General features: G+C 34.0%; 1 protein-coding gene across 3 annotated transcripts; it reads left to right on the plus strand.

Moving 5' to 3' along the window:
* Positions 1-9,752: 9,752 nt before the first annotated feature.
* On the plus strand, positions 9,753-13,610 carry LOC105165245 (protein TRANSPORT INHIBITOR RESPONSE 1). 3 transcript variants are annotated; one of them, XM_011084195.3, is made up of 4 exons: positions 9,753-10,342; positions 11,583-12,075; positions 12,394-13,197; positions 13,292-13,610. In XM_011084195.3, exons 1-3 carry the CDS (start codon positions 9,888-9,890, stop codon positions 13,189-13,191), a joined length of 1,746 nt encoding a protein of 581 aa, XP_011082497.1. In that variant the 5' UTR covers positions 9,753-9,887; the 3' UTR covers positions 13,192-13,197; positions 13,292-13,610. The 3 variants fall into 3 exon arrangements, with proteins under 3 accessions (XP_011082497.1, XP_011082499.1, XP_011082496.1); XM_011084197.3 differs by having other exon boundaries at positions 13,312-13,610; XM_011084194.3 differs by having other exon boundaries at positions 12,394-13,610.
* The last annotated feature ends 9,210 nt before the right edge of the window (positions 13,611-22,820 follow it).

Raw genomic sequence — 22,820 nt, forward strand, 5'->3', positions numbered from 1 at the left:
CTTGCAATGCCAAAGAAACATTAACCTAAAACAAGACACTCCAAGGCCGGCCACGACTATTCACGTTCAATATCCACTTAAATTTATCAAATCAAACTCCCCCCCACCCCCACCCCACCCCATAACAAAAAAAAGGGATAATAATTGATAATTGATGTAATTACATATAAAATTTTCTAGGATTTAAAAAATTATATTTAGTATATTTGATATTTATTTTTGTCTAATGAATAAATTCATCAAATTTGCTGATATTATCACAAAAATTGAATGAAAATTCAGATTTAGTATCGATTGACTTATTAGTGGCTTATTGTAGGTCAAACAAATCTTTTCTTTGACCAATCTACCATTATAAGAGTGAAGAAATACCTCCTCACATACATTAGCGTATGAAGATGTACGAGGATAGTTTGATAAAAAAAAGCTTTTTTTAACCAAACTACCCTTATAAGGGTGGAGATGTACCTCATCACATGCATTAGTGTGTAAAGATGTATATAGATAGTTTGATCAGGAAAATTTTGATTGACTTAGGATAAGCCAATAATAAGTTAATCAAAAGTAAATATAGATTTCATTCAATACTTTTGCTATTATTAGTAAATTCTATGAATTATGATTAACGAATGGATTTGCTTGTTAGACGAGATGGGTGAAAATTTTGAAATATTACTCACTTAGTCCATAAAAAAAAAGTTCAAAAATTCTAAATAAATAAGTAATGTTATAATTTATAGTCCACAAAAGGTATTTTAGTCAGTTTACCACAAAAAAAAATATAAAAGTCTAATAAAGACCAACGGATTAGGCTAGTTGTTGGACGATCGTTAAAACCAGAAGAGTTTTGATAATTTCTCAAAGAATGAAGAAATATTTGTAATTAAGTTGAATCCCATTTATAATTTATTTTTAAAAATGAATAATTTAAATAATTAGGTGAAAATCAAATTGGGAATAGAAGAAGAAGAAATGAGATGAAAATGGGAGTGGGAGATGATTAGTAGGTGGGTGGGGTCGGTGTATTTATTAGAGTATATGTTAAATAAATGGTTCACTCATTGCAAGAGGGGCCAATGGCCATCCCCTCATTATCTAACTTCTTTTTCTTTCTCTTTCAATTACTTAACCATTTTTATTGCTTTGTCGTCAGCTTACATTTACGTACTAAAGTTACAGAACACAATTTGGTAGGCCCAAACAATACCATAAATTATTGGTGGATCCGAAATAGGAATAGGATCACCTCATTATTATTATTATTATGTTCATATTCTTGGATAATTAATGCCCCTCCATTAAATTCCATTTTGGATAGTTACACCTGCCCGTGGTTTAGTGTAATTATACATAAATTTTCGTTAGTCAAAATTCACTGAATTTATTGATATTAATAAAAAAATTGAATAAAAATCGATATTTATCCTTGATTGACTTATTACTGATTTATTATAAGTCAAACAATTTTTTTGGAACTAAACTACACTTATAACGATGAAGATATACCTCCTCACATGCATTCACGCGTGAAAACGTACGAGGGTAATTTGGTCATAAAAAGATTTATTGAACCTGTAATAAGTCAATCAGGGGTGAATATAGTTTTTTTTTTTTTCAATTTCTTTGTTAATATCAACAAATTCGGTGAATTTTGACAAATTAATCGACTAATTTGTTAGACAGAAGTAAATTTCAAGAGTGCTAGATGTAATTTCCCAAATTACAGGGGATCTACGTGTAACTACACCAAATCTCAGAGAATGACAGTGTGATTATGCCTTCTATTTTTCATTTTTATTTTTTCATGATATTGAATTTAATGAATAATTCACCTAGCCCAACATATTTGGTCTACTTTTATGATAGAAATAAGTTGTAAATTAAGCAGTGGTAAAAGCTGTGAGTGTTTGAAGTAACTTAATATTTACAATTGTACTAATAAGTCATAAAAGTTGGTAGGAAGCTGCTTATAACTTTTGGTTTGAACCAACTTAATTTAAAAAGTTAAAAAACAAAAGACACACTCTTTTCAATTTTTATCAACAATAAGTTGATAGGCAATTGTTCAAAATAAATGCTTATCAATTTATTGCTAAAAATATATTGAATTTTTTTTAATAAATTTATTTAAACTAAAAGTTATATAGAGGTAGCTCTCTATCTATTTCTGCATAAAATTATAAATATTGATTTATCCTTTTTCAAAATAGTTTAACCTTAGCTCTTTTCATATTTTTATTTTTATTTTTAAATACTTTTAATTTTTATTATAATATTCAATTTCAATATTAATTTGCATTATAAAAATAAAAAGGAATAATTACACTTCGCTTCTCTAAGGTTTGGTGTAATTACATGTAGATCTCCTGTTGTTTGGAAAATTCCATCTAACACCCTTGAAGTTTGTTTCCATCTAGAAAATAAGTCCCCCATTAGTCAAAATCTACCGAATTTGCTAATATTAATAAAAAAAATTGAATAAAATTAGATATTTAACCTTCATTGACTTATTACTGACTTATAAAAAGAAATTATCTGACCTGCAATAAGTTAGTAATAAATCAATTGAGGGTAAATATAAATTTTTTTCAATTTTTTGTTAGTATTAGCAAATTCAGTGAACTTTGATTAACGAAAAGACTTATTTGTTAGATGAAAGCAAACCTCAAGGGTGCTAGATGTAATTTTATAAATCACAAAAAAATTAAGTATAATTACAAGACCAAATTTGATAGGCTCAAGCCCACACCTTGGATGGCTGCCCATCTTTACTTCCTTGACCCATACTCCACTCAGTCCACTCTCCCTGTCCGACCCATAACCTGACCCGTTTTTCCTTGATATTTATCTCATCCTCTCCTCTGCAGATTGGACCCTAATTTTTTCTTCTCCCTCGGTCGTTCTTCTCTCTCACCGCCATATATGGCTTCCCTCTATTAAAGCCACCTCCCGTGGCGTTTTGAAAAAAGAGGACCAAAAAAATTGAAAAGTTTATTCATCCCTCTTCTTCTGCTCCGATTACAAAGTTCTCTGTAAACTTTTTTTTTTTCTAAGTGAAAATTTGTGTGGTTTTGAGTAGTCCACTGTAGTTTTGGGCGAGAAACCTGAGTGATTTGATGGTCTATGTGGTGAGTTTAGTTCTTTTGTGGGCAGATTTTGGTGGCGTGTGTTTCTTGGGTTTTGCAACCGATGTGTGGTTACCGGCCTCGGCTATGAGCTATCCTCATCGGATCTGACTCCCTGAACCATTATTTCCTTTCTTTGTTATTGTTCTTCATTTATAGTTTAATATTATTCTGTCAGTATATTTTGTTTAAGTATCAGTAATTATATTTTTTATTAATATTCTTACAATATTTACTGTTGTAATATTGACCTGTATTATAGAGTTTTTGTAATCCACACAATTCTTGTAATAGCAAAATTAGGAGTTTTACTTTTAAGCTCATCACTAATTGATGAGTTCCCAACATCAGTAAATGAAAGTATAATTATCCCCAATAAAAATTATTGCGAACACACCGTAGACGAGTGAAATAGTTGAATAGAGTAGTAGGTCTATGAAACCAGCCCACCCTACCAATCAACGCTCGCACGCTTCGGAATAATAAAATAGAACCTAGGATTCTAGTACCTAAACTAATCCCACCTTTCAAAGTAAAACAACGTAGTCGTATTGTACGCAAACAATGGAGAAAAGATGCCGATTAAGCGTGTTTTCACTTTCTGTTAATTAATACACCATTGGCCCACTACTCATTTTTTAACCTTTTTTCTATTTTCACAATGTTCTCAACTCCTCAGCTACCCTCCAAAAACTACAATTACTCTTTAGAAATTCATGCCTCCACGCTTGTTATTGCAATATTATTTCAATTGAATTATAGTAGTAATAATTATATTTATACCTCTAATCTACTACCAATTTACATAAATTACTCTCATCTTTTAAAAAATTACACATACACACATTAAAAATATTAACATAATTTATACAAATCATCCTTATTTTTTAAAAAATTATACATACACCCCAGGAACATCAATATTATTACACAATTTATCCCTATAATTCTGTTGTTAGGATAATTTCTGTAACTATGCAAAAGACAAAGATAATTTGTATAAATAAGCCATAAGTAAGAAAATATAAATGTAATTATCTTTTTATAATACCTACATTGTTTATTAAGTACGAGAGCTAATTTTAATTGAAAAATATATATTTATTAAAAATACCTTCAAAAGCATACTTATTCTTACATAAAACGATCAATTTCTTAATATTTTTCATTCAATAATGTTATATTCGTGCATATAAAAAAATTTTTTTTTGAAAGAATATCAGTTCTGATCGCTTCTTTAATTTTATTCTCTTTTGTATAACTAAATAAATTTAATAAAATTTAATTTATGCACATGCATCAAATATATTTTGATAATCAGTACGTATTTTATTTGAGATGAGATTTAATTTATGTGGCCCGTAAATGGAGTTTATAGTATTGTTGTAATTCAGAAAAAAAATAAAATAAAATAATGCAACATGCATCAATATGGAATGGACATTGATTAGAGCATTTAATGTTAATGTATTATTTTACATGCTAAAATAAAATATCAATCCCCTCAACTCATACATATACATACACCAGAAGATTGTGTTGTCACAATTTGATGCCTGCCCAAACAAACATTGCACCTTCCATTTTCATGCTTTAATTTTTTGAACTACGCAATCTTTTTTTAATAAATTTATTTAAATTTGATTTTTACTTTGGAAAGTTAAATACTTAGATATCTTTATTTGTCGCACTTAATTTAATTTTCAATACTACAAAAACATATCGTTATAGAAAAAAATGGAGTTTCATGTAATTTACCTCCGTATGATATTGTAAATGAGTAATTACTCCTATATGAAAAAGTAATAGTAATTTACCTTCCTATATTTTTCAAAATGAAGCAATTTACCTTTCTAAATTGCTATTTTTTTTTCATAGATGGGTAATTTGCTCATTTGCAATATCATAGGGGAGTTGTTTGCGTTTTTCCCACACAAAAAATGCATAGTATTAATACTGAATGTAATTTTTGTACGTGAAAGCGTTAGGAGATAACGACCAGTGTAACGAGTGTGGTTAAATATGTGGAGATATATGATTAGTGAGTGAGTATGGGGTGTATTAATTGGGGTATTTTCATGTGCGTAGGCATAGGTGACATAATTATAAGTAATCCTTGCAATTAAGTCAGCCTAAACTGGACATGTTACTTACAACTTTTAATGTTAATATAGAGTACGACAAATAAGTACAAGTTATCGTAACATGTAGACCATGTGCATAAAACAACAACCGGAATGGACCACCAAGAATGGGCAAATACCTCCCATAATTAAATAATTAAACAGTACTTGACATTGAAGATGGCAATAATAATAATAATTATTAATATATATATATGTAAATTTTATTAGAGTATATAATATATAATATTGATGCAGGTTAGGGTTTGGTCGATGCCCAATTGCGCGTGGTATTGCTCGCTCTGACTTTGTATGAGGGAAATAAGGTCTTGGGACTTATAAGTCATTTACGCTTTACCTATATCAAATATTCTTATACTGAAAAAATCGGAAAAGTGAATGTAGTTGGATGCAGACCTCTATGAGCAAAATATCCGATTCTCTCAGCCTACAGAACAAACCATCATCAGAACAACACCGGGCAGGACTCGATTTTGGCTTTTTATGTTGAAGTCAGGTAGGCCATAAGAAAAATATAAGTGAAGACTATGGTTGCAGAAGTTATACATACTGCATGGAGTGTGATTGATTATAAATTTCTCCTAATTGTGCAATTTTGCATAAGCCATAGGCACCACAACGATTGAATAGTCACGAATGAGTCCATACATATTGGGGTTGAGGATGCATCGAAACCAGAATATAAAAATATTGAATTAATAAAATGAATTCAAAACTTATCTGAAGGTCATAGATATATTGTGGAGAAATTTTGATACGGTGAAAATATACCTCATATTATCAGATATATATATATGTAGAAGAAAAATGAAATATAAAATTTGAAATATGGATTGAAAAACTATAGAGCAAAGTCGAAGCCATCCCACTCGAGGGGGGAGGAGAGATTCCCGGAGAACCATGCGTGGGCTTAATAATCAAATCCAATTATTCTACCACAATTAATTAAATAATTTAAATATCTTACTGCGAAGCAATCAACTTTACGTGCATTACAGCTAATCATAATACTGTGTACTTGATTCCAAATTAAATACTAATTATTATTATTATTATTAATTATACTGACAATTTCATTTTTCCACCTTAATTTGCTAACCATATAGTTCTATAATAATAATAATAATAATGAAAATAAATGTATGGAGTTTGGAGTGAAATCGGACGGTCCATGTATGGTCTAGGGTAACTTGAAAGCTAGGCCGTGAATTAAAATCCTAGTATTAATAATTTAATTTTTATTTATTAGATGATGATAAAAATTGAAATCAGCTTTATTGGACATAAAAGGGACAGGTCTATGGAGTCCATACCGAGACAGGTGCCAACCCATTATACCATGTCCCTTTCACGGACTGCCGATATTGCCCCTCATTTACTCCAACGATAGAATTTATTGTCCGAATCTGACTAAGGGTGATTTCGTCAAGGAATTACTAACATTTTCTGCACTGTCCCCTGTTGATGCAAACGTGGGGACACCTCACCTCACCTCACCTATTCTCTTTTCTTTTTTTTTTCTAACAAAAAAATTAATATTTTATTATTATTATTTCATTTCACCACTGGTAAAAAATTTCATTTTCACGTTCTTCGAGTTTATTTGAATTCTTATCGAGTTTGGAAAACTCCCATTTGAATTTGATTTGATTATTAATTTGATTATGTTTAAATTAGCTTTAATTTAATTAGATATTGACCGAGATAGAGAATTTGATACATTTAAATATATATATATATATATATTATTTTTGCATTAGATGAATCGAGCTCAAACCGAGTCCGAAAGTTTATTGAAAAAAAAAAAAAGATTATGTGAGTCTGATTTGTTAAGTTTAACAAATTGAATTCAGAGGAGCTTTTACTGACCAATTTCAATTGAATATCGAGCAGTTTGATTTATTTATCGGGCATACGTACTAGTCAATTTATGACTAGGGATTCGACTGATGTCACATCTTCTGATATAAATTGAGTATAAAAAATATTAGATAGGATGAACCGTACGGTATTGGGAGTAAGATTTACAACATGATGATGGTAAAAAATTGATTATGATAATACATAATTAACAAATATAAGAATTATTAGTTCTTAATTATTGTAATCATACACAAATATTTGCAACTTGAACCTAAAATCTCCTGCTCTGAAAACCCTAGCATTTAGCTAATCGTGATTAGCCACTAATGGTGATTAGTGGGTACAAATTTTCACCTTCTTCCAATGATTAGCTTTATCCAATTCCAAATCCAAGTGTTTTTACCTTTAAAGTGAAGAGTGAAGGAGAAAATGGTAATGGAGAGGTAAGTTTTCTCTCAATGAGGATTTCAACTAAACATACCATTATGTGATATCAATAATGAAAAAGCAATTGATGGCCCCTTGAAGATTATGAAAATGGTGGGTTGGGGTGGGGGGGTGGGGGTTCATCTTATCACCATTTCAGTTTGCTCCATTATTCTCTCATCAACCCTCCCCCCCCCCCCCCCCACATTGTACCCCCATTAATAAACCAATTATTTCTTATGTTTAATTCAATTTCTTTATTTATTCCTAATATTTACCATGCTTGTAATAATGTCGGGAAATTTTTTATTGGGAAAAATGCAATTTACTTTATGAGTAAGTTTTTTTTATAAAAAATAAAATAGCAAATTATCTCCTATATTTTGATAAAGAGTAATTTGCTTGCTCATTTAACATATTATAGAGGGGGGCGGGGTGTTAAATCAGGTCTGATCAAACTAAATCAATCATGTAGTAAGTGTGATATACTTATCATATGTGTATTGTACTTGCCATATAATTGATTCAAAACTCATTCTTAGTGAAAATGTCTTTTAATATAGTATATATTCTAAATTTTACAACGTACGTACAACGTGAGTTATACTTTGCGATATGCGGGGATATATTTTTTCGATTTCTAAAGATTGGACGCGATGAAATTGGATCAAAAAGTGTATTTCTTTGATCGAAAAATCACTTGTGATTGGTTTGGTTAGACATGTTACGATAAAACCTTGTTTTACACATATCACATCAGATCATTCCGAAGCTCTACCACTGCAGTACTATAGGAGGGGAGGACAGTAGTTTTATTGAAATTTACAATGTGGTCCCTCCACAATCAAATACGTCGGATCCAATCCTGATTTGGAATTATGAGATTTCCTTACACCCATTTACCCCTACTATTCACTTAAGCTCTGTAAAAAATACGCAGTAAAATTTTCAAGAAGAGATAGTCCATTACTTCACCATACCTACATTGCACAAAAGTAAAGGATTTAAAAATAGTTGTTAAGTTTCGAACAATTCATTTATTGTAAAAGCGTCTTGAAAAGGAAAACATATAAATTTTCGAAATAAAACTTAGATTAAATTTTTTTAAAATAATTAGTTGGAAATAAAATATAACGAACGAATTGAAAAAAATGCAAACAACCCTCTTTTGCTATTGCAATAATAATTTACCTTTTTCTGCTTTTTAAAATATAACAATTTAACCCTATATGTTTTTTTTGAAATAAAGCAATTTACCTGCTTAGATAGAGAGGTAATATGATTTATTTTAAAAATCACAGGGGGTATATTGCTATCTTTTTTATTATAAAGGGAACTTATTTTCAATATTATAGGAGAGAATTGTATTAAGCTTGTAAAGAATTGCTTATTTTTAGGGGTCAGTTTGTAAATATAATAATTTTAATCACGAATACAATTTTAAATAGAGAAGTCTTTTTAATTCTTTTTTAACTCACCGTACCTTAATTATCTGATGAGGTATTTATATTTATTCGACTTTATCTATACTATTATAATTTTTTTTTGTACCAAATTTTTAGATATTTAAATTTATCATTTATTCATTTCTTTTCTTTAAAAAAAATGATCAGATAGTAATTTTAATATTTTTTAATAATATCATAATTGTATATATATTTTTTAACTACCCATTACTTCATATTTATCTCTTACCTTACTTCTCTATATTTATTATAATTTATAATTATAATTTGTTTTATTCATATTTTTTTTTATTATTTTAAATTAATTTTTTTTATTATTTTAAATTAATTTTTTTATATACTCGCAGAATCGCATGCGATAATAACTAAATTACAATAAAGACATCTAAATTACTATTTACTTCATCCGGCCACTCTTTTATTCAGTAAATATTTAATTATTAATTTTATGTACATAATCTTCCTCAATTTACCGCGGTATAATTGGAAATAACCGCAATTTCTCCAGTCCTGGTGACCACGTCACACTCACACACACACACACTTCCACATACTGCATTTTTCTACGGTCGCGCTTCGGTTGCACCAGATAATGGCCCCCGCGGTTGAATCGACGGCTGGAATTTACTGATTCCACGTGTCGTTCTGGGGCTCGTTCATTGAAAACCATGGTTAAACCCTGACCTTACCAGAGTTAACATCAGGTATAAAAAATAAAGTAAAGCCTTATCTTCATTTCTCCACAATAAGCCTCTCTGACTCCACCTCACCCCTCTTTTCTCTACTCCTCTGCTTCTTTCCTGCTCTCAGTAGTCAAGTACGACGCTCTCAGATCCAGAGCGAAATTACCGTTTGGCCCTCCCATGGCGTACTCTTTCCCGGAGGAGGTTCTGGAACACGTCTTTTCGTTCTTGAGCTCCGACAGAGACCGGAACGCGGTTTCTCTGGTGTGCAAATCCTGGTACGAGATCGAGCGGTGGTGTCGACGCCGTGTTTTTATCGGAAACTGCTACGCCGTCTCGCCGGACATCGTGATCCGGCGGTTTCCGGAGGTGAGGGCGCTGGAGATGAAGGGGAAGCCGCATTTTGCTGATTTCAACCTCGTGCCGGAGGGTTGGGGAGCATATGTGCACCCGTGGATCAGGGCGATGTCTGCGGCTTATCCGTTGCTCGAGGAGATCAAGCTCAAGCGCATGGTGGTTACGGATGAGAGCCTAGAGCTGATCGCGAGATCGTTTAAGAATTTCAAAGTTTTGGTGCTCTCGTCTTGCGAGGGGTTTACTACGGATGGTCTCGCGTCGATTGCTGCTAATTGCAGGTTATTAGTTGCAAAATGAAATACTAAAGCTTTTTGTCGTACCATTGCTTACTTTTTGCTTGTTCCTGGTGAAATGATGAAGGTAACTTTGTTCTGAAGGGATTCAATGGAAATGCCGAAGGAAGCTTGGGTAGTTTAGCAAATGAAGTTAAAGTTTGTTCTGTGTTTCCTGCTGACCGTCTCTAGTTAATTTTATCTTGGAGTATGGTATATATGAGATTTTTTGGGTTTAACGATAATCTTGCACTTGAATAATAAGCATGTTTCTCCTGCATCTCGATGGAGTGAAACTTTATGCTTTCGGCTTTAGGCCGACTGTCTCTAAGATCTGGTTTCGTCTGAGTTTGTGATTTCATTCATTTCCTGCTAGCCGAATATCAGATCCACAATGAAGTTACATAGATATTCTCCTTTACTAGGGAATGTGTTTTTCAAGTACTCTTTGCCCTACAGGTAAGCAGTTCATTTTGTTAGGGTTATGCATTTAGTCTGAAAATGTAGTCTCTGCTAATTGTAGGTCTTAAATTGTTTGTCTAGTATCTTGGAATAAACTTGTTTAATGGACGACGCAACCACTTTGATTACCATGCTTGATTTGGCATTTTTGGAAGATTCTTTGTTGCTTGTCCTTGGAATATTATGACCTGTATTATTCTTTGGTGAATGTGTGGTCTCTTTGCTTATTGAATTGATTCCATCTTTCTCGCATTATGTGATTATGATTGAAGGAAATCTTTCCCTTGTTTGTTCTTTGTTTTTTTCTCATCATTTGCAGTTGCTTTTGTGGAAAGTTTATGGGTCTACAATTTAATGTCACACGTCGAACTACTAACAGTATTCATGGTGTAGGATTACGTTCAGTATTAATGGTGTATGACACGTACAGTTTATTTGTTCTACAATTTAATGTTACACATGGTGTAGGATTACGTATAGATATGGGTTCTACAATTTAATGGTACACGTCGGACTACGTCGCGACATGGATATCTAACTTTGTTCCTTACTTCCTGGTGTCGTGGTTTCACAAGTTAGTTAATCATGCTGAGATGATTAATAGTTCGCTCGATATGTTACCTCTGATGCGGTAATTTGACAAAATCGATTGACTATAATCCTCTAGGATTGCCGATACTGTTTTCAGTTACCAAGCTCGTCAACTGCCTCTTCTTTAACATGCTTAATTCTTTAATTTGTAACAATATTTTTCATATAACTTGGGGTATTATTTGCAATACAGGAATCTTAGAGAACTAGACTTGAGGGAGAGTGAAGTGGAGGACCTAAGTGGGCACTGGCTTAGCCATTTTCCTGACAACTGCACCTCACTGGTATCACTTAACATGTCTTGCTTAGGCTCAGAGGTGAGTTTCTCTGCCTTGGAGCGCCTGGTTGCGCGGTGCCCTAATCTGAGGACTCTTCGGCTGAATCGTGCTGTACCCATTGAGAAGCTCCCTAACCTACTCCACCGTGCCCCCCAGTTGGTTGAATTAGGTACTGGTGCCTATTCAGCTGAGATTCGGTCTGATATCTTCTCAAACTTGGCAGAAGCATTTTCAGTCTGTAAGCAACTCAAGGGCTTGTCGGGATTTTGGGATGTTGTTCCAGCTTTCCTTCCTGCCATGTATTCAGTCTGCTCTGGGATCACTTCACTGAACTTAAGTTATGCAACAATTCAAAGTCCTGATCTTGTCAAGCTAGTTAGCCAGTGTCGAAATTTGCAGCGCTTATGGGTATGTGTTATTTCCTGCCGTTTTTCATTTCATGTTCAGTAATTTTGCAATGACCGACAGTGTCTGTTAAATGGACAGAGCTGCAGGTTGTTTTAGTAAATCATGAACAACAGAGATATACTCATAAAGTTGAAATAAAGTGCCACTGTATTGGAATTTAAATAGTTCGTTGGCTTATGCTAAAATGATAGGGATTAATCATTTGCCTAAACCATTTTAATGCCTTTTTTTTTTTTTTTAAATTTGAAATTTGCAGTCTACCTTGTGTCTGTTTGTTGCACTATATCAGACAGCTAATTAGGCCTTTACTACACACAGGTTCTGGACTACATTGAGGACACTGGTCTGGAAGCCCTTGCTGCGTCTTGCAAGGATCTGCAAGAACTCCGTGTGTTCCCTTCAGATCCTTTTGGAGCAGAACCTAATGTGGCTTTGACAGAACAAGGCCTTGTTTCTGTCTCTGAAGGCTGCCCCAAACTCCAGTCTGTTCTATACTTCTGCCGTCAGATGTCAAATGCCGCTCTAGTTACTATTGCGAGGAATCGGCCAGAGATGATCCGTTTTCGGCTGTGTATTATTGAGCCTCAAGCTCCTGATTACTTGACACTTGAACCACTTGATGCTGGTTTTGGAGCCATTGTGGAGAACTGCAAGGAACTAAGACGCCTTTCCATGTCTGGCCTCCTCACAGATAAAGTTTTTGAATATATTGGCAACCATGCTAAGAAATTGGAGATGCTTTCTATAGCTTTCGCGGGGGATAGTGACTTGGGCCTCCATCATGTGTTATCTGGGTGTGAAAGCCTGCGGAAACTGGAGATCAGGGACTGTCCATTTGGGGACAAGGCTCTCTTGGCCAATGCTGCAAAGCTGGAGACAATGCGATCCCTTTGGATGTCATCGTGCTCAGTAAGTTTTGGAGCATGTAAGCTGCTTGGTCAGAAGATGCCCAGGCTCAATGTTGAAGTTATTGACGAGAGAGGACCCCCTGATTCAAGGCCTGAAAGCTGCCCTGTTGAGAAACTCTATGTTTACCGAACAGTTGCGGGAAGAAGGGCTGACATGCCTGGTTTTGTTTGGACGATGGATGGAGATAAATCGTTGACGTTTTCTTAAGCAACGGTTCGATCTAGCAATTGAAATTCCATCTGGTTCTTGCTTATGATTGAAGCAGGTATATGCTTATGTGCTAATCATCATTCTATTTTTATATCAGAAAGCTTTATGTGATTGCAGTGCGAATGGAAGTGGGAACAAGCCCAGGGAGGTGGATGAGAGGCTTGGGAGCTCATATGCCATCAATTTTTGCACTTGGCTGAGCTATTCGTTGCAATCCGTCCCTAATACAGAGGCGAGAACCCTTGTCATCATTACATGTATGGGGCGGAGGAATTTGTTTTGCTAGTAACTTGTATACTATTAGACTTATGCAATCTTTTAGATGTCTGATTGTTTTTTGTTTATACAAGCAAGTACTCATTTTATTGATTTCAATTGTCAGATCTTCTTGGTAATAAACAGTTTATATTTACACATGTTCTGTCTGCAATTTGATTCAGAGTAGGTTGTTGGCTACTATATAGCAGCACATGATAATTAATTAGGCTCGAGTATTTCATTACATGCTGCTCTTGGAACTCCGGTATTGTGCTTCCTTCTGATTCAGGTGAATATTTGATACATCTTTCCTTGTCCACCAATCGTACGCCTTTTAAGCACGAACTGAGGCTTTTCCATTTGGGATAAGTGATAAGTCTTATCTTAAGAACCATGTCAATGTGCTCAAGTTTTTGCTCTATGCTCTGAGTTAGAAATAGGAACAGGACCTACCTACACTAAATTAGAATATTTTGATTCAATTATGATTCTGGTTAGAAATTTTTGCCTTTACTATCTCAATTATCACAGGGTATATCCTTTCACCAAATTATTGGTGGGTGTTTTTTCATTCATCAAATCTTGATTTGTATGTATGCACACACAGTATCTATATAGTTTGTGTGGGGAGAGAGAGAGAGAGAGAGAGCATGGAGTGCAGTGGCATGTGAGAGATTGAGAGAGGGTGTTGTCAACTTTTGTAAACATCACTGCAAAATTCATTGATTCTCGGCTTTCCACAACACCTGACGAGCGCTTGAATTTACCGCAACTGGTAAAGTTAAAATTGTAGTGAGGCGTAGTAAGTAGCCATTGGAGGCGTGGAAGGGGCAAGGCTAATATTGGGATTCAACATTGAAGGGTAAGAAAAGAGGCAAAGGACAAGTGATAGTGAATGTCCGTATTCTGAAATACAGAGCCCCTCTGCCTATGCATTAAATTTCTTACTTTCAAATATAAGGTTAACGTTGTGTTTGACAGTGAATGAATCAGATATAGGAGATGGGCAAATGGACGGATGATAGTTACATGACACAGACACTTACCCCCGCCCCCCACCAAAAAAAATAAATAAAAGAAATTAAAAGGAAAAAGTATAAGGAAAAGCTGACCCTCTTCTGCCTATATATTGTCATCGTTTGTTAACATAAACTTGTCATTGGCTGATGACTCCTATTTCCTCCCTCTTTTCATCTTATAATTTTAGCTCATAATTACCACTTTAATTAAACTGGAATGGTGAAATCAATTGATTGAGTCTGAGGGAATGTGTATGTATTCTTTCGAGGAACCTCTACTTTGCCCAAAACAGGTCTCTTATTTTGAGAGGAGAGTAGTACAAGGTTGCATTATTGCATTGTACTTTTCGGGACTAAACAACAATGACTTTTAGCATTTAGGGAGTTGGAGGAGACGAATGGTACAACACCAAATAGCATCATAAAAAGGCAGCGGCAAGATACACATCTGGTTGGTTGAGAGTGGCCTCACAAGCCTAAAAAAAATTGAAAAAAGAAGAAAGAAAAAAGAGCAGTCATTTCTTTGACTCTGACAATACGTGATTACTTTTGATTTGTAATTATGTTGTTGTCCCAACATGTCAACTTAGCTTTAGTATTAGGATAATTACACACCCATTTTCAGATTTTTAATATAATTATATATACATTTTTTTTTTTACTTTGAAAAATTATATCTAATACTTTTGAAATTTATTTTAGTCTAACGAATTAATCCATTCGTTAGTCTAAATACATGTGAGGAGGTATATTTTCACTATTATAAGGGTAGTTTAGCCAAATAAAAATTATTTGACATGCAATAACTCAATAATAAGTTAATTGTTAAATATTAATTTTTATTTAAATTTTTTTTATTAATATCAGTATATTTAGTGAATCTTGATTAATTGGGGACTTATTTGTTAGATGGAAGTAAATTTCAAGAGTGTTAGATGTAATTTTATAAAGTACAAAAGATTTTGTATATAATTACACTAAATATCAAGGGAGGAAAGTATAATTATTCCTTAATATTATTAGCTTCAACAGAATTACAGAAATTCCATATCACGGCCCGAAATATTTATTACGCTTCAATTTTCATCACTAGCACACCATATCCCATCTAATCATGATATACCTAAATACTTTGTATGTTTGTTTTTTCCAACAATGGGTTGATGAGGAGCTTAAAATCCAAAAAGTACATTTATGCGTGTTTCACTATGTTGAATATAAAATATAGAACAATATCAATTATCTCCGATATAAGATGTGCAAAACACACAATTATTAGAATTATGTCGGGAGAGCTCATCTGATGACCCTCCAATGTTTAAATTAGTTCATAGTTAGAGTAATAAAGAAGATAAATAGAAAAGGGGGGAGGGGGGGTTGTAGGTCCAGTATATATATCAGAGTCATTATTGTACGATTTCACATATGCTGTAGATGTTAAAATGATCTAATAGTCATTGGGGATCTATCCTACAACTATTAGATGATTGACTTAGTCTATAAGTATTTGACGGATATTAATGAGGTTTTGACTCTGTTTAGATACCAATTAGCTCTTATTCAAGATTAAATACTTAACAATTCATACATTCTAAAGCCACTACAAGTTAAGTTTGTAAAAAAAGAAGACCTCATTCCATTTTTATATATTACCCTACCGGATTATACAGATATCATGATTGGTATATATAATTCAAATCTTTTGAAATAGTCATACCAGATAAGGTGGTCCAAGTAGACAGTACGGATCTTTATGTTAGACAAGCACGAAGGTCTCTCATAGGCCTTGATACAGTTACTTAGGGCCCAACGTCCAGACCTTGAATACTCTATGCAGAAGGTCTCATGGGAGCCAATAATATGAATGGATAAGGGTTTCAAGTTTCTAGAGGAAAGTACGGAGATCTCTATTGAATATCTTAGGTACTTAAAAGTATTATGCTCTATAAGCGGGTATTTGGGAAAACCTACCATCCTTACTATATATTTTGACTGCACTCGACAAAGCTTATAATGCCATATTAAAGAAACAATCATCTCTTGCTAGATCCAAGATATAACCATCACATATACATGACTGTTGTGGTTCCTCAAGTTTGAGGACCATATCCGCTATTGGAGTCGAGCAGTACTAGTCATACCGATCAAGCCTTATAGACTTCAATATGATGACTCCTCGCTAGCTAGTTCACTCACCTTGACAATCCTTGTCCACCAACTACTGGATAGAAGGCTTTAGACTAATCAAACCATTTTATTTATGTCCATGTATCGCTCCTAATATTTTACTTGAACCATCCAAATGAGAGTTGACTATTATGACCGAGACCTTATCACTATTAATATTTTGCATGCATGGTGTAAATATCTAATATAAAAATGCATCAAAATCTAGCAGACCCAGTTGGAAGAATTACAAAAGTTCAAACCCGTTATGAGACTAATGGGCTGTTTGCATCATCTCTTCATTCTTCTGGGCTCCATCTCACGGGCTTGGGTTCCACCTCTATGGGCCCTTTCGTAGACCTCTATCGTCAAACCGGGCTCCCTTCACATTTTGTTCTAAATAAAAATCCTCACCATTATTCTACACTTAGTACAATTTAAAAAATGAAACCCCAATTAAAAATTGGCGGACTATGAATAGAGGAGAAAAGCAAACTTTATTATTCCAATATTAAAAACTAAAAGAAGATAAGAAATAAGAATCACGCAAGCCCTCCAAAAAAAGGCAGCAATTGAAAGTATAATTTTCAAAAAAAAAAAAAAAAAATGGTGAAAAATGATATCGGTCGTCGGCTTGATGGGCGCTCGGTCCCAACCCCCTACTGCTTGTGCTGCCACTTCCGCTATCTACTGCAGTGGCGGCCCAGTTCCCAGCATGCACGCCAACAAGTGTATTTGATGGTCGCTGCGCGCAAGCAGCCTGATGCGCTCGCGTTTAGCCGCCTGCCCATCGGCATATTATCGGCCAGGCACGACTATAATGGCAAGAAAATAAAATTTTTTGCTGCAATAAGAACTAAACATGAACATGCTAAATTTTCAAGCAATAAAAGGCATCCAAAATTAAATGTATCCCTTAACGTACAATCTACATACAATCATGCTTAAACGTAAAATGTGTGATCATGCTTACTACTCAAATTAAAAGCATATAAACACATAAAACATGGTATGACAATCAAAGCCTAATAAGCCCACTAGTGTTGAACTGGGCTTTGATACCATTGAGAGAATTGTTACGTGCCTGACAATAAGAGAAAACAACGAAAGAAAAATTTAAATCAAATTTAATACCGAGTCAAGGGAGTGTATCCCTTGATCTCCCGGGAATTTGACACTTAAGAACGTAAAAACGAATAAATAACAAAAATTTATGAGTGGTTTAGGTGGAAGCAAAAACAATAATAATACATAATCATAAATCAAATATACCTCTTTCATTTTCATTTTTCGATTCGGCTACTAGTGTTGTTCCGAATTTACGTTTATGCAAAGATCAACGTAGATCCTCTCTCGTTTGTCCACACCACACAAACATAAGTTATATGCGTGAGAATATTGCTAGATAGCTCGTGGTGTCTCAACCTAAGAAACGAATCTTGATTTGCACTATCAATTAATGAATCTGAATTGTTAGTTCAATCTTGAACCTTGTTCAAGAGAACACAAGAAGAGTGTAAGGAGAGGAGAGGACCGAGTTCATAGGAAGGAAATGTTTTTGATTGATTTCTATATGTATATTCACCTTTCCAAAAGGTAAAAGTACATACATGAGCTAATTGTGTTTACTATAATACACAAGTCAACCCTAAATCAATCAAGCTAATCAATTCTTGATGTGTTAGACTTGCCATAACACTTTAAGTCAAACATCATGAACTATGGTGTTGATGGTGGTCGAGAATGAGGCCCCCTTGGGTCCTATTCTCGATCGATCATATTCGTCCCCTAAGGAGAAACCTCCAACTTCTCCTTTGTTTGTGCTCTTCTGCTCATCGATCGGGCTTGTCCAAGCCCCACACTTAATTAATTTCATCAAATAAAAGTTCAACAAGTGGTCTAATCTAATTAAATAAATTGATCCCATCTCTATCAATTAATTAATCTAGTTAATTAACTGAAGCAAGCCCAACCAATCAAATTAATTTAATTGTGCGTGATTCAAATTTAATTAGTTCACTTGATAAAATATTGGACCATCCATCAAATGGATCTTCCCATTAATGATTCAATTATTTATTTTCTAGAATTAATTTAAACTATTTAAATTAATTTATTTATTTTAAAATTAATTTTAAATTAATTCTACTACTTTCGTAATGATTTATGTGTGATTCTTTAGGTTCACCCTTAGCTAGACTTGGATTTGTGTCTAACTAATTAATTAATTAAATCTAATTGAATTAATTGCTTCTAATTAACCATTAATCTAGAAGCATCCATCACCATAGGTGACAGTTTAGCAACGGTTCAAGACACTAGAGATTAGGTGAATTTAGCGTGAACATTTAGGCTCTCAAGTATCATATAGGTATAGTCTTTCCGTCAACTGTTTCCGGTCTAAATCTAAGACATGAAATTAGCATCAGTGCCAATTTGGACTAGATAGCTGTACTTAGAACTCTAAATACATTTATTCCATTGATTGACATATGAGACCATTTTCTATTAAGTCATTTGTTGTGGCCACTGACTCAAGTATCTTAAACGTGTTACAGAGCACATAGGGGATCTTACGCATACTGATAAGCGACGGATCTTATCTTGGAACCCACTATCTTCACTATATGTTCTTATTATACAGGACGAGGCTTATGATTACCACATCAAAGACAGGGTCATTCTTGCTAGATCCAAGATATAGCCATCGAATATATATGACTTTCATGGTTCCTCAAGTTTGGGAACTAGATCTCGTACTATTAGAGTTGAGGAGTACTAGTCATATTAATCAAACTTCATAGGCTTCATATATGGCAACTCCTCGCGAATCAGTTTAATTAACTTGACAACCTTTGTCAACCACCTATTAAAGTTGTATAGACATCCCATGTCTATCACTAATAAAACAAGACACTCATCCAATGAATCCAATAGTGCACGTCTTAACAGAATGCTGCCCAGTTGCGAGGTTAACAAATTGGAACAATTTAGACCCGCCTATTAGAAGTTGGTCTCATAGTTGTCACCAAATGCACAATCCAACTACCTTAATTATATAATAAATTTGTGGACTTTGTTGTGATGTAAAACAGTAAAGCAAATTATATATGAAGTCAACAATGAAATAATGTCATTGAATATAACTTTTATTCAATAATTTCATATTAAATAATGAAAGATATTGCTTAGACCAAATTATATGATCGCCAATCGATTTGGATTTCTAGTAATTTATCTAACAAGCCTGCTTCGGGCAAGCACCTAGGTCCTTCACCAGGGAGACATGTATGCTCTGTTTCTTGCAGGCATCTAAGACCTCCTTCGTAGAGGCACCCAAACCCTATTCCAGACAAACACCTTATCTCTCCCCTCCGATGGGCCCCTAGTCTTGCTCCGCATATGCGCCCTCAAATAAGACCTCTTCCATAAATACAGAAAAGTCCTGCTTCGTGTAGGCACAGAAGCCTTATCTGTAGTAGGCACACCTCTATCATTAATATTCTCTTACAGAAAAACAAAACCCCACATTCGAGTAGACACAGAAAACCCCTACTAGGGCCCACCATGTTAGGTACTATGAAAATCATTTTACCCATTGCTATCACGAAGCAAGCCATTCTTCTTTTAGGCATGCTTATGCTACTAACATTTTTTGCTGGAAAATAGAAAAATAAATGACTCACTCTTCGGGCTAGTCTCTTGTCTCTATTAGATGAAGATGCCTACTCTAATAAGGGCAAAACCTCTACTTATTAGAGTGAGGGAAGGGTGAATGCCATAAAAACGGGCTGACCTAAAAAGGCCCAAGCGTTTTAAAAGGGAGAAAGAGAATGTAAAAGCCTAAAGAAATACACGGCCCAATGTGTCCTTAGGAGGCCCAGTTAAGGTAACAGTCTTGGGTGCCCCCAAAAGTGTAGTCTGAGTAGAGCCATCTGGGAGTTTGGTAGGAGGAGCCTCCGAGAAGTATTAGCTGAGATCTAGGAGGGCCTCACAGGCCCACAAGGAAGTTTAGAGATTTGAAATCCCCCAACAAAGTAGAAGCCCATATTACATGTTATCCATGGGTGACCTAAGTGGCAACACATACGTCCTTTGAAAGCACACTCCACGGGTTCAAATAAGGACCAATCGAGGAGGCACGTGGCTCCCCCAACCTTAAGTAACCCCTGAACCTAAAATGCTTGCATTCTGGCTGGGGAAGACGCCTCTCCAACCACCTCACCGACAATTCTAAAAGGCATCTTTATCACCAGAAGATATCCTCATGATTAGTGGAATCCAACCGCCCTTGAGGATCGCAGGTCACCAACTACCAAGAGATAACCCTTTACTGAATCAGGGGAGGTTGGGGGGGGAGGGGGTTGTGATCCTGTGACTGTTGGATATGACCCTTCACCAAATCCATGGGGGATTCCGCCTTATTCAACCACGTTGAGATAATACTCCACCAAATTTGTGTAACTCCTCCACCGAGTTTGTGGGGATTCGATTTTATCTAACCGACTGAGGGTTGCCTGTAAATTGGTAGCCCCTAGTGAGAGAAGACAAGTTTTATCTTCGTACTACAACTTTAGTTTCAACTACAATTTTATTTTCTTACTTGAAGTTTCACACTTTAAACTACAATTTCAATCTCTCATGTTGTATACAAGAAACGTGTAATTCCACTCATAAATTTTACTCATTTATACTTTAGGATTTTATTTTACTACTTTGTACGCCAATTGGACTGAGCACTACTTTTTGCTCGTATCAATTTTATTTTTTATACATAAATGATATAAATAACACATGTGTCTCTTTTATATATTAAATCAAACATAAAATAACATCAATTTGTAATAAGAAAAGAAACTGCTACGTAACTGCTTTTTAATTAAATTTCTCTTTAGGACGTGACTATATATATTTCAATATAAGGATTGACCTATAAAATTTTCAATAGTTTGCTAAAGTTATAGTCTGTACTAGCTAGGCATGTGGATGGGTATTATTTTCCAAGAACTCTACCTAAATAAATATTTGTAGTTGTTAATTATATGTTCTGTTTAAATTCTATTTATAGAATACCCGTTGGTTCTTATTCATTTTATATCTAAAATAATTGAGTCTAATTTGAAAATTTCTTCATGTTAAAATGAATGAAACAATTCTACATTTTTTCTTTTGTAATGATATCATCAGAACATATTTTTAAATTGAAAATTTTTCATGAACTTGCAATCGATAAAATAAATTTAAAACTATTTGAATTTTTAATATGTATAAATTGAATATTGTTGAATCGTTATTAATTAACTAAGTAATCGGCCTACAGTCGAGATATGAACAAAAACTAAAGAGCTGGTAGGAAAAAAAAGGTATGAATACTATATTTTAACTTTAGAACAATAATATTTTGTATCAATTTGAAATTGTATTCAACTTTCGGTTCTTGAGTTCTTTAGAAGTCAAAATCAAACAAATTTTATCAGTTCCACATATCAGTCCAGCTTGACGAGTTTAAATTTCTTATGTATTTTTTTTATTTTTTAAACTATCGCATCATGTTCAAATTAATCTTATCAGAAACTTAATTTAGAGTTGTCACTACAAAATAAACGTGAAAAACTCTAAAGTTTTTATTCAGAATGTCAATGCGTATAAAAAAATTAATAAATTATGTATAAAATATGAGTAAAGGACAAGTAAATTTAGTCGATTGATTTATAAAAAAGAAAAGGTAATTCAATGACTTTAAGTTAATAAATAAATATGTTGGGGTATTAGATTTTATCAATCCAATACTCATACTCGCAGGTATTTTAGAGTTTAGATCTATTTCAAAATATTTATTTCAAGTATTAATATGAAGCTGTGTCTTTTATAAAAATAATAGGTCTAAGTTTGGATATAAGCTATTATAATAAGTTCGAATTCGGGTAATACCCGTCCATTGACAGGTGTGAGTCTGTAGAAGAATGGAGTTTTGTATCCGTAGCGATTCCGTCACTTATTAGCACAATCCATATCGATATCCGTTTGCTCCAAAATTCTAAACTTGGAGAAATAATTCTCTAGCTCCATTTCAAACACGTAAAATGCAAATTTCATGTTGAGCCTTTTCTCATTCAGGCTAAAGCTTTGCAATGATACATGGTACATAGCATAATCGCGTCGCATTTCAAGGGACGTTTTTGC

The sequence above is a fragment of the Sesamum indicum genome, linkage group LG6, assembly GCF_026168435.1.
Source record: "Sesamum indicum cultivar Baizhima isolate 11 linkage group LG6, ASM2616843v1, whole genome shotgun sequence".
NCBI classification, from domain to species: Eukaryota; Viridiplantae; Streptophyta; class Magnoliopsida; order Lamiales; family Pedaliaceae; genus Sesamum; species Sesamum indicum.

Excerpts from the sequence above, each read along its gene's own strand:
- LOC105165245 (XM_011084194.3), top strand. The coding sequence starts at position 9,888 with ATGGCGTACTCTTTCCCGGAGGAGGTTCTGGAACACGTCTTTTCGTTC. Across the intron at positions 10,343-11,582 it reads TCGATTGCTGCTAATTGCAG|GAATCTTAGAGAACTAGACT; the intron begins GTTATTAGTTGC and ends TTTGCAATACAG. Across the intron at positions 12,076-12,393 it reads GAAATTTGCAGCGCTTATGG|GTTCTGGACTACATTGAGGA; the intron begins GTATGTGTTATT and ends TACTACACACAG.